A 10569-nucleotide genomic window follows, 5' to 3' on the forward strand; every position below is an offset into this window, starting at 1 on the left:
AACAGTGCTCCGCCGAACAGGCCCTGAAAAGGCATCAGCCAACAGTAGCACAGGCTCAAACTGCTCAGTACCAGTTAAGTGCCCATAACCATTTATGGTAAGGCTGATGAAGATAGAGAGAGAGAGATGATATATTAATAAAAAAAATCCAAAATTCGAAGCAGCTAAGAAAAACTACAGTAATCTTTCAAATATAGCAAGTCCAATAGAGTTGTACAATGCTTTGACAGCAAATGTTTTTCTGGTGAAACCATTTCCTTTTTTAGAATTTATAACACTGATGTGTACAGGGTGGCAAAAAAGTTTGTAGCTCGTGGCTCGATTGTGATTTGCATATGATTCTCTCGTTACTCGTTACTTGAACGAATTGTTAACGAGCCAGTTCGGTCTAAAAAGTTTGTAGAATATTTTCTTTTTAAAACAAGATTCAGTCAGACCCAGTGAGCCAGCTCGCAAGCTAGCTCGATTCAGTTTGAATCCTTAAAGTTAGCTCGCTCGTAACGAGTTCAAGCTGGACGCAGCTTGTTGCCACCCCTACTGGTTTGGTGTAATAATATGCTAAGAAGTCGGCCCCTTGTCGTTCGTTATAATGGTCTTGTATCACCAAAACCACTATCCATTTTCTACTAGCTTTCGGGTACCTGATCGGGGACTGCATCTTGCTGTGGTATGATGGGCCGGGCCCCAAATTCACTTGGGCCTAGTTCCCAGCTTAACTAAGAAAACTGAGAAACCGGATCATTTCAAGATGGTAACTTGCTAACTTTTGGGTAACTATATGGTTTTTTTTTTCCCCCCACTTTTCATGTTAAATTGGGATGGAGCTAGAGAAGGGAAGAAATGAACAAGTCATTGGTTGTGTTATGTTGAATCAGTTTGACACTCTTAGCTGCATTTAGTTCATTTTTGCCTGATTATGACTTGACATGGTAAGTGATTTGCAGTTCAATGCTCGGTCTGAATCTATAAAAGAGAAAGCATTGATCATTTAGGCGACTAATTCTTGCTAATAGGTACGTCGTGGCAGTAGAAGGATATGTATATATGTAATATATACATTTCATCAATCCCTTTATTATTTATTCTTCATGTTTTCAAATTAGAATCAGATAATTTTAATATCTATTATCAGGTATCAGGATTGAAGATAAATTATAAAACAGAACAGTGTGAAATATTTTTCTACAGTTTTTTTTTTGTTAAAAAGCCTTTGGTGGTAATTAACTTAATAATATTTCTAGCTACAATGAGTGATTGTATAGCCAATGCTTAGGGTTTGAGTGGTACCTCTTATTTAATCAAGTCCCCAAAAGGTAAGGTAACTAGGTCCCAAATTCATCATGTATATCATTAATTGATAATAAAAATAATAATTTATTTTAATTTTCTTTTCTCCTACATGGCTACATCGACCAGAAGAAAACACTGTCTACTTTTGATGCCAAGTAAAGAACAAAGATGGTAAAAGGCATCAATTCAAAACATATTGGTGCCTAACAGTGCTGATACACTTCAGAATCCAATAGCTATTTTACCCACTTGATAAAACAAAAAGAGCACATAAGTACATAGGCAAACACGCAGAATAAAAACCTCTATGTATAATTAAAAGGAGAGAAATGGAGGCAAAAAAACAAGCCAAAAATATAAACTCAGGAATATCTCTTATGAGAAGTAATCTAAGCCTGAAAATATACCAAAATACCAAAAACACTTCCAATCTTTAGCAATTTTGTGAGGATGTGCACTGGCAATATCAGCTTCTCCGTAAGATGTGCAACTAATTTCTTTATAATAGTTGACGAACCGTCATCAAATTTATTGACAGTGACAAAAAAATGGTCCTACAACAAAATGCGAATAACTGCTAGACCAACAGCTGATATTGAAACAAGGGTACCAATGCAGTACTTTATGACGTCATATTTGGCTGCTTCAAGTTGTGCCTTCAAAGCATGAATTTCCTGAAACAAAATAATAATAAAATGTATATTATTCAATCCTGATACAATTCTGTGTTGCATTGCAAGGAAACAAACAAAAAAAAAATGCAAAATAAGTAGAGCTTGCCCGATCAATTTTGTTTGTGAGATCATTGGTTTCAGCACCTTGCTTAGCTAGTTCATCACGTATTCTCCTGCAGTTATCAAGTTACAGAGCAGTAAGAATTACCATACCAACTGCTACTGGTACAAACATGCTGCTACCTAACCTAACCAAAATTACCAAATATTCTTGATGGTGCAGTCAAAAACATCTTCAAAGGAGAATAAAAGTTGAGATAACAACTGGATTATTGTTTTGTCAATTACAGAACTACTTGGACAATAATGAAAAATTTCAGCTGAAGTCTCAATAAAAAATCTCTTAGGGAAATTCTGTTTATTCTGGTATTGTTATCAACCAACAGGGCATTGTCAGTTAAAACCATACTCATCCGACAACTACAACCAAGTCTAGTTATAAGAAACTATTCTCACATTTATTTCAGAACAATGCCATATATTTACTATAAACTAACAACCCTGCAAAAGAACTAGCATCCCTTCCATAATGTAAGATATTCAATATAAACCAACAAAACATGAAGAATAATATTCCATATGTCTATCCCTTCCCAGTCCAATTTAGAAGCTGCCCAAATTACTTATTCTTCCTCGGTTATAGGTCCATAAAGTTAGGAAGAGATGGAGGCTAATTTGGGTAGATTTTATAGGGAAACGGATATATTAGCATCAAAACTTGTTTGACAACCATAGCAACCATCAAAATACTTGTCAAAATAAAAAATAATAAACATTTGGTTATATATCAAGTAAAGCTGTTATATTGTATCACTTAATGGATCTTAAAAGGCTTTCAAAAAAGGACCAAATTTGATATACAGTCTATCCAAACTATAAATGATGTATTTGTAATTTAATCTTTTTATATTGGCAAGCTTTTTGTCGGTTGCCCATATAACTTATCCCCTAATTTTAAGAAGAAAAAAATAGGGAAAAGTAAATGGAATCTATCCCCAATATTTAACAATGTAGTCTTGAAACACTTATATAGGAGATTTTATGTAATCTAAGTGTTTTGAAAGAGCATATACAAAACTATATTTATTTATAAAGAGGAAGGATCCAATTACACCCTTTTTTGGTGACACCGGATTACACCCTATGTTTACAAAGTCCAAACAGTCGATCCAAACCGTTCAACATGATGGATATGTTAAAATGTGCTTGCAGATCAAATTTTACATTTTTCTGAATTTTTTTACTATATATTAAGATGGGTACAAAAATTCAACGGTTTGAATATAGCAATTTTGTTAAATACTTAATAAATAGTAAAAAAATTCTAAAAAATGTAAAATTTGATCTGCAAGTACATTTTAACATATCCATTATGTTGAACGGTTTGGATCGACTGTTTGGAATTTGAAAACTTTGAAAATGGAGAGTGTAATTCGGTGTCACCAAAAAAGGGTGTAATTGGATCCCTCCTCATTTATAAATAAGCAAATTTGTTCTTTTTTCAACAATTTTTGTCATCTTACCCTCTTTCAAGGTTCAGATCTAAGCGCTGGCCAGCTGTAACCTTGTCAATTTCATACCTATATTAAAATAAAAAGATAGTCAATAGCTTTCTATGCATAGTAGAAAAAAGACGTATGCTGCTTGATGAAATTTTAGAGACCTCAGTTCACTGCGCATTTTCTCAATATCAACTCTCAGTTTCTCGGTTTCACGTTGTAACAGAGAAAAATGGTGCTCCTGCATAAAAGAGGAATAAACAATTTTACAAAATGATGAATTGTGCAATACATATGACCTATTTACAAGATGCTGTGCTGATATCAAATCAGTCTTCCCATTATTTTCATGTCAAGGTGAGAAAAGCACAAAATGTGCAAGGCGGGATAAAGAACGATGAATTGCAATTCTTTAATTATTTTTAAAAAAAACATAATTGAGGATCCTATAGCTGCAAACAGGTATTCGACCGCTGATCCCAAGAACAAGAACTGGTACCAGTACAAGCAATGCTCTAAAGGCAAATCTGGGCAATTTTGTTGGGCTTTCCCATAGCATGCATTAGGTACAATTTTCTTGGGAGTTCTTTAAAATACATTTGCTTAGAATTTTTAAGGTTGAGTCAGCATTGCAGCAGTTACATGTAACAACTGCATTTGAGAGGAGATAAATTTTTTCGATTGACTTTCCACTAAATCTTCCCCACAATAGCAACTACACAAATGCTGAATGAAATATAATAGGTATACGGTAATCAGTAACCTAAGGATAAATGAATAAGTATAGCTCCAATATACAAAATAAACTTATGAAATCAAATAAATTAATAATACTATTGGTAAGCCTCAAAATCAATTGAATCATTTAATATTGTCATATACTGAGATTATATGTGTGCATAAGTAAAAGCTGGTCTTTAATTATCAAAAATTGAAAACCATTATGGTATCAGTGTGTGTTGTAACTTCTATCAAGATTTTCCAACAATTGTCACGAATGAGCTTCAAATAATATGCATTTTTCTTATGATCGACCATTTTACCCTTTGTAATCCCAAAATAGTGAAGATATGGTAAGGAAAAGATACCGTGCCTAGAAAAGAAAAGGAACCATTTACCTGGGAACTTTGCACTTGAGATTCAAACTTTGAAAGGTTAGCATCTTGAAGCATTGTACTCTGGACTTCCACATGAATGAAAAGAACCAAGTTAACAGCAAAGAACAACAAAAAATAACAAAATATCAGTGACATCGAAGGGTCCCACAAGTCAGTGTACCTTCTGCATCTCCCCCCTTGACACAAAGGATTGTGAGACGTTCTCAAGGCTATCATTCAAAACCTCAATAATAGCTGAAGTTATAGCCTCTGCATGTTTCGAAGGCACCCCTTCTCCTTCCAACCTTCTAACCTGCATTTCATCAAACAGTTCATGTGCATTCTTTCAACCAACAAAAATGAAAAGTACCATGGAATAAGACGAATAATATAACTCACCAATGCTAAAGTATCAACAAGAAATGCTCTCTTGAAGCTTGGTTTTGAAAGCTCAGACATAAACCGGACTTGGCCAATAATGGGTGCTAATTCAAACCTGTTACCATTATTTCCCCAAGCGCCATGGGTTACGAAGGTACGACTTAATCTCTTGCAAAAAATCGAAGTTGACATGGTAGAGATTAGGCAAATGAACACTATGCTTTTGCTCTACAAGATCGAGGTGATGGTTGGGTAGTGAACGAATGGGAAGGCATGGAGAAGAGTATTATTAATCAGTGGCGCTATTTTCGATTTTGGCGAAATTCAAGAGTTTTTTTCGCGATTTTCTCGTATCAAATTCTCGGGAGAAATGATTTCGGGATGAGCGAAAGCTAAAGGAAACTCGGCGGCGGGAGGTTAAATTCCGATCGGGAGAGGCGTTTCCTGACTTGTTACGAAAGGTACTTAGACTTAACTGGGCTTTATTGGGCTTTACTGTAGTAGGGTGGTGTCCGGGATGGACCGGGTATGGCCCATTAATAGTACAGAAAAGGCCGTGGGTAAAGACTAAGAATACGGAGCCTCTCCAGTACCATAAAAAAAAAAAATTGGGGTTAATGGATCGGGAGAGGGGGATTTCCGATGGGCATCGGACCAAAAAAATTGGGGTTAATCGATCGGGAGAGGGGGTTTCCGATAGGCATCAGACCAAATTCTGTTCGATGGGCTGTTGGAACCGTCGGATCTGCTTTAGGATTTGTGTGTACGAATTTTAAATCAGACGCAAAATTGCGGATGCGAATCCTAAAGCAGATCTGACGGTTCCAACAGCCCATCGAACAGGATTTGGTCCGATGCCCATCGGACACCCCCCTCACCCTAATGGATCCGGACCGTATTTTAACTTTGCACAAATAATACTGCCTCCGTGCTATTCACGAATAGACACCGTTTTTGAGTTAATCTGAAGTTGTAAAATAGTGTACTTCACCTTACCTATATATGAGAGGATACGCATTCAAGACTAAAGAGATGAAGTATTCAAGACTAAAGACGAAGTCGAATCCTCCAGTACCTGAGGTGCAATAAGTAAATTCGGACTGTTTTTTTTTAGCTTGACATGAATCTCAAAGTGGACCACTTACTGAATTGAGCTTGATACGACTAAGATTAATGTGGACCACCGTTGCACGGAGTAGGGCTGCTCATGAGCCGAGTTAAGGGCAATTTGGATTCAACTCACAAACTTATGAGTCAAATTGAGTCTGAGTTGTTAATCCAGTTCTAAGTCAGAAACTTCAATTTGGAATCAATTTGTGAGCAACTCGAGTAGAGGCTAGTCGACTCGTGACTTATAATGTAGTACATAGTGAGACAACCTAATTTAATTATAATTAAAAAAATATTACAAAATTTATCAAAATAATACACAATTAAAGTCAGTACATAATGAGACAATGGCCAATACATAAATTAAAATTACAAATATATCAAAATAGTACATAATTAAAAATTACCAAACATATAAAATTTAGTCGTTTGCGATAATTTTTTTTAGTTTCAAGCGGCAATAGAGTAGATTGTGGAAAACAGATAAGACTTGGAGATGCAAAAATTCAGAATATATGAATTAGGATTTGGTGTGAGCCTAACCAAGTTGATTCCGAACCGAATTGGAGGTAACTTGGATTGGACTCATAAATCAACTGAGTCAGTAAACTCGAGTTGATTTTGACTCGAGTTAGTTTTAACTCGAGTTATTATCGAGTTAGATTCAAATTGATTCTGAAATAAGTTTCGAGTCGTGAGCTTTTTGTGCACCTCTAGTACGGAATCCAAAACTACTCCGTTATTATTACGGACTGATTGCTTATAATTTTTAACATTGGGAGATTAATCTAAATTTTTAATTTTCATCAAAACATCATATTTTTTATTTCTCTTCAAAATATTAAGATACTTCTTCCTACTATAACTAAACATCATTTCTTTAGGTCCTTTTTATTTTATTATTAACTTTTGTTTATTTGTCCATGTTGTGCTACTTCGGGAGATTTGTATGATTTGAAAAATATATACGAGTTTTTTAAAATACGCTTCTATGTAAAAAAGATAAAAAAAATATTGTTGTCTTTAGTACATTAAATTTCTAAAAAACTGTATCTATTTTGAAAAAAATTTCAATAACAATTATTTTGTCTGACAATTTCTTTTAATTTTTCAAAATAAATATAACTTTTTAGAAATTAAATATACTACAAGGATCACAATATTTTTTTTTATTTACATAAAAGTGACTTTTGAACCGGGATCAATAACTCAGATTCAAAACATTTTTATTTTTTTGTAATAACACAAAAATAAATATTCTTTAATTTTTCTTACAATCTCAAAAAATTTGGCCTAAACTATATTGATCCGGGTTATTTGTTGCAGTCTTTCTAAAAATCAAATTATATAGTATTCTATCTAAAAAATAAATAAATCATAACATTTTCTAGAAATATATATATATATATAGAGAGAGAGAGAGAGAGAGAGAGAGAGATGGGCTATGGTACATTGCAATGCATAGGCATTTTTGTGCATTGGACCATAAATCACCGGATTCAAAGTTCAAATGACCGATCCAAACCGTTCATCTTGTTCTCCATATTAATATGTGGTTGGAGACCAAATTTTATATTTTTTGAATTTTTTTTTTACTATTTATTAAACCACTTTGAAAATCGCTGATCCAATGGTGCCTTCCAGCCACATATTAATATGGAGAACAAGATGAACGGTATGGATCGGTCATTTGGACTTTGAATTGGTAATTTATGGTTCAATGCCTATATATTGCAATGTACCATAGCCCATCTCTCTCTCTATATATTTTTTTTTATTCTTAACCGGCCCTTTTTTTCGGCATGTTCCGATTTTGTTCTCAACCGCAACCGGCCATTTTTCGACCGGTCTGAATATTTTTATAAATACCTGGCTAAGCTAGCTAGATAGATTTATAATTTTATATTTAATGTTGGATATTAATAAAAATGTCGGACTTTTAGGCATTGTACAAGAATTTTGCAAATCTAAAACCACGAACGTTTTCTATACAATTTTATCTTTCAAATGAGATTCATGATGACATACTTTCGAGTTGTCCGTTGCACAAGTATTAATATCTTGTCACGCAAGTATTCATACCTAAGATATTAAGTATTCATTTATACACATTGAAGTATTCATCTCTAAGACATCAAGTATTCATTCATATATCTCTATTTTTTTTTCAAAATTTGTTTTTATGTCATTTATTTAATACGCAGTGGCCTAATTTACCATTAATAAAGCTTTGTTCTTTGCAAAACTCGCTACTTCATGAGGAAGGGGAACATAAACATTAAAGAGATTAATTGCATATACATGTACAAAATTATTTTGATACGATCGACAGTGACGGATCTGACCCGGTAGAGATGTGCTCTAGTATTCATTTATACACATTGAAGTATTCATCCATACATATTGAAGTATTCATTCATACACGTTGAAATATTCATTCCTGGCAGAGGCGTGCTTTATTGGGATGGAGTGACGGATGATCTCCGGCAGAACGTTCGCTGGAGCGGGAGCAGCAAGCATAGAGGGAAAAAATCGAGGCGAAAGTGTAAGAGGGAGGGAGCTTATTGTATTTACCATTTCAAGGTGGGAGAAGGAGGGGAGCTTATCGATGGAAAAACGGAGGCGAAGGAGGAGGTGGGAGAGGGAGGTAGAGATGGAGGTGAGGTGAGATGTGGGAGGCGAAGGTGAGAGAGGGTGGTGGGAGGCGGAGGTGGGAGAAGGATGTGGGAGAAAAAGATGGAGGTGAAAGAGGAAAATGAAGGTGGAAGAGAAAGGGAGAAAGAGGAAAGAAATAAAAGCTGTTAAAAATAGTAGTTATAGTTATAGTTAAAATAGAAAGTTAGTTGGGGGATGAAATTGGGGATGGATAGGTGGGGGAAATTATAATTACCCTTTTCTAAAAGCTTAATTGATATAACCATCTTTTATCAAATCTATAACAATAAATTGGACCATTGTCTATATAATTCGACCCGCTGCATACTACGCTGCACAATTTCCACATCAGTGATTTTCTTTGAAAAAAACAAAAAGAGTTCGTGGAGCTGTTAGATTTGTGCTTTATGCGAATCTCAATGCGATATTTTGAAGCAAGAAAACTAAACAAATTCCATCTGACTTGAAGAAATATAAAAAATTGTTTGATTTATCGGACTGACCTTAGTTATTTTTTTTTTGAAGGTTGACCTTAGTTATTTATATTGAAGATGTATTTGCTCTACTTATTATTATTATTATTTTTTTTTGCGAAATAGCCCTTTGCACGTAAAACTTCGAGAAACCTGGATAACGCGTCAGATGGTTCCAAATTTGCATAGTTTCAGAATATATTTGCCATAACGGGGCCTGCGGATTCGTTAGAGATTGTACCAGTACTTTGAATCGGAGTAAAACTTGCACTGCTCGATGCCTCTGGATTGAACCGCATGCATTCCTCGCAATAAAGATGATAATTATCAATGAAACTTGTAATGTCAGATTGTTGACTGTTATGTTATGTTTGTATGAGTTAAGCAGGCACCGATATAATTAATAAAAGGAGGCAGGTGGGCAGCCCTATTCTTTGAACTAATAAATCTCTCAATTTGACCCGTTTACAATTTAGTTCAATTGGGGAGAGAAGTAGAGTAGAGTGGTACTGACTACTGGAGTCTGGTTTTAAAAAAAGCCTTCTTTTGATCTGAAATTCGGAATGAAGCCAGTTTGGGGGAGAAGTAAACTCTCCATGAATTATCTTCTGATTTTGTTCCCCCTCTTTCTTTCTTTCAGAATTATCTTCTGATGCATACCAGAAAAGGAAAACTTGTTATTCCCATTATTTATTTTTAGGTTTCTCATCAACGTCTCTTTTTCTGTTGTAAACTTACAAATAAATTAGGTTATGGGTTGTAAATTATGAAAAATAATACAATTAAACTTCTAATTCAATCTCTTTGCTGTCTATAGTAAGTTCTCTGTACTGGTGGTACACTGATTGCTGGTACAACATAATGTCAGAGAAATACTGATGGGGATTCAACCAACTGGTAGTACTCTTAATTGCTATTTTTGAAAGTTGAGGGGCCTCAGAAGAAAATCTTAATGTATGAACGACTTGTAAACGAAAGTATCCTGTTCATATTTCACCAGATGAATAATAAAAGTCCAAATAATTTTTTATATTGAATAATAAAAGCACCAGATGAATCATGCCCATAAAATTTGATTTTAGATTTACTAGATATGATCAAGGCCACAAACCAACCTCAAATTTCAGCAAAATCATTTATATGTGACTAGCATTTTCAAAATTTACTGTCCAAAACAAACCAAATATCAAAATAGTACTCGGCTGTTACCTTACTGCCCTACAAACATGATCAAATGACCAGATTAAAAAAAAAATCACATGAACAGGTGATTTGTTACCATGGTAAAAGGTTCTTATTAAATGAGGGAACTAAACCCAGATAAGATAGA

General features: G+C 34.5%; 1 protein-coding gene across 1 annotated transcript; it reads right to left on the reverse strand.

Annotated features, from left to right (window-relative positions):
* Positions 1-1570: 1570 nt before the first annotated feature.
* LOC144557374 (protein FMP32, mitochondrial-like) lies at positions 1571-5431 on the reverse strand. The gene is made up of 7 exons (XM_078305937.1): positions 5020-5431; positions 4802-4933; positions 4642-4701; positions 3688-3764; positions 3548-3604; positions 2071-2137; positions 1571-1964 (listed from the first exon to the last, which is right to left on the reverse strand). The coding sequence occupies exons 1-7, from the start codon at positions 5191-5193 to the stop codon at positions 1845-1847; spliced, it is 687 nt and encodes a 228-aa protein (XP_078162063.1). The 5' UTR covers positions 5194-5431; the 3' UTR covers positions 1571-1844.
* Positions 5432-10569: the final 5138 nt, after the last annotated feature.

Source organism: Carex rostrata, chromosome 7 (assembly GCF_964058835.1).
Source record: "Carex rostrata chromosome 7, lpCarRost1.2, whole genome shotgun sequence".
NCBI classification, from domain to species: domain Eukaryota; kingdom Viridiplantae; phylum Streptophyta; class Magnoliopsida; order Poales; family Cyperaceae; genus Carex; species Carex rostrata.

Excerpts from the sequence above, each read along its gene's own strand:
- LOC144557374 (XM_078305937.1), bottom strand. The coding sequence starts at position 5,193 with ATGTCAACTTCGATTTTTTGCAAGAGATTAAGTCGTACCTTCGTAACC. Across the intron at positions 4,702-4,801 it reads CAAGGGGGGAGATGCAGAAG|AGTACAATGCTTCAAGATGC; the intron begins GTACACTGACTT and ends GTGGAAGTCCAG. Across the intron at positions 3,765-4,641 it reads CTCAAGTGCAAAGTTCCCAG|GAGCACCATTTTTCTCTGTT; the intron begins GTAAATGGTTCC and ends TCTTTTATGCAG.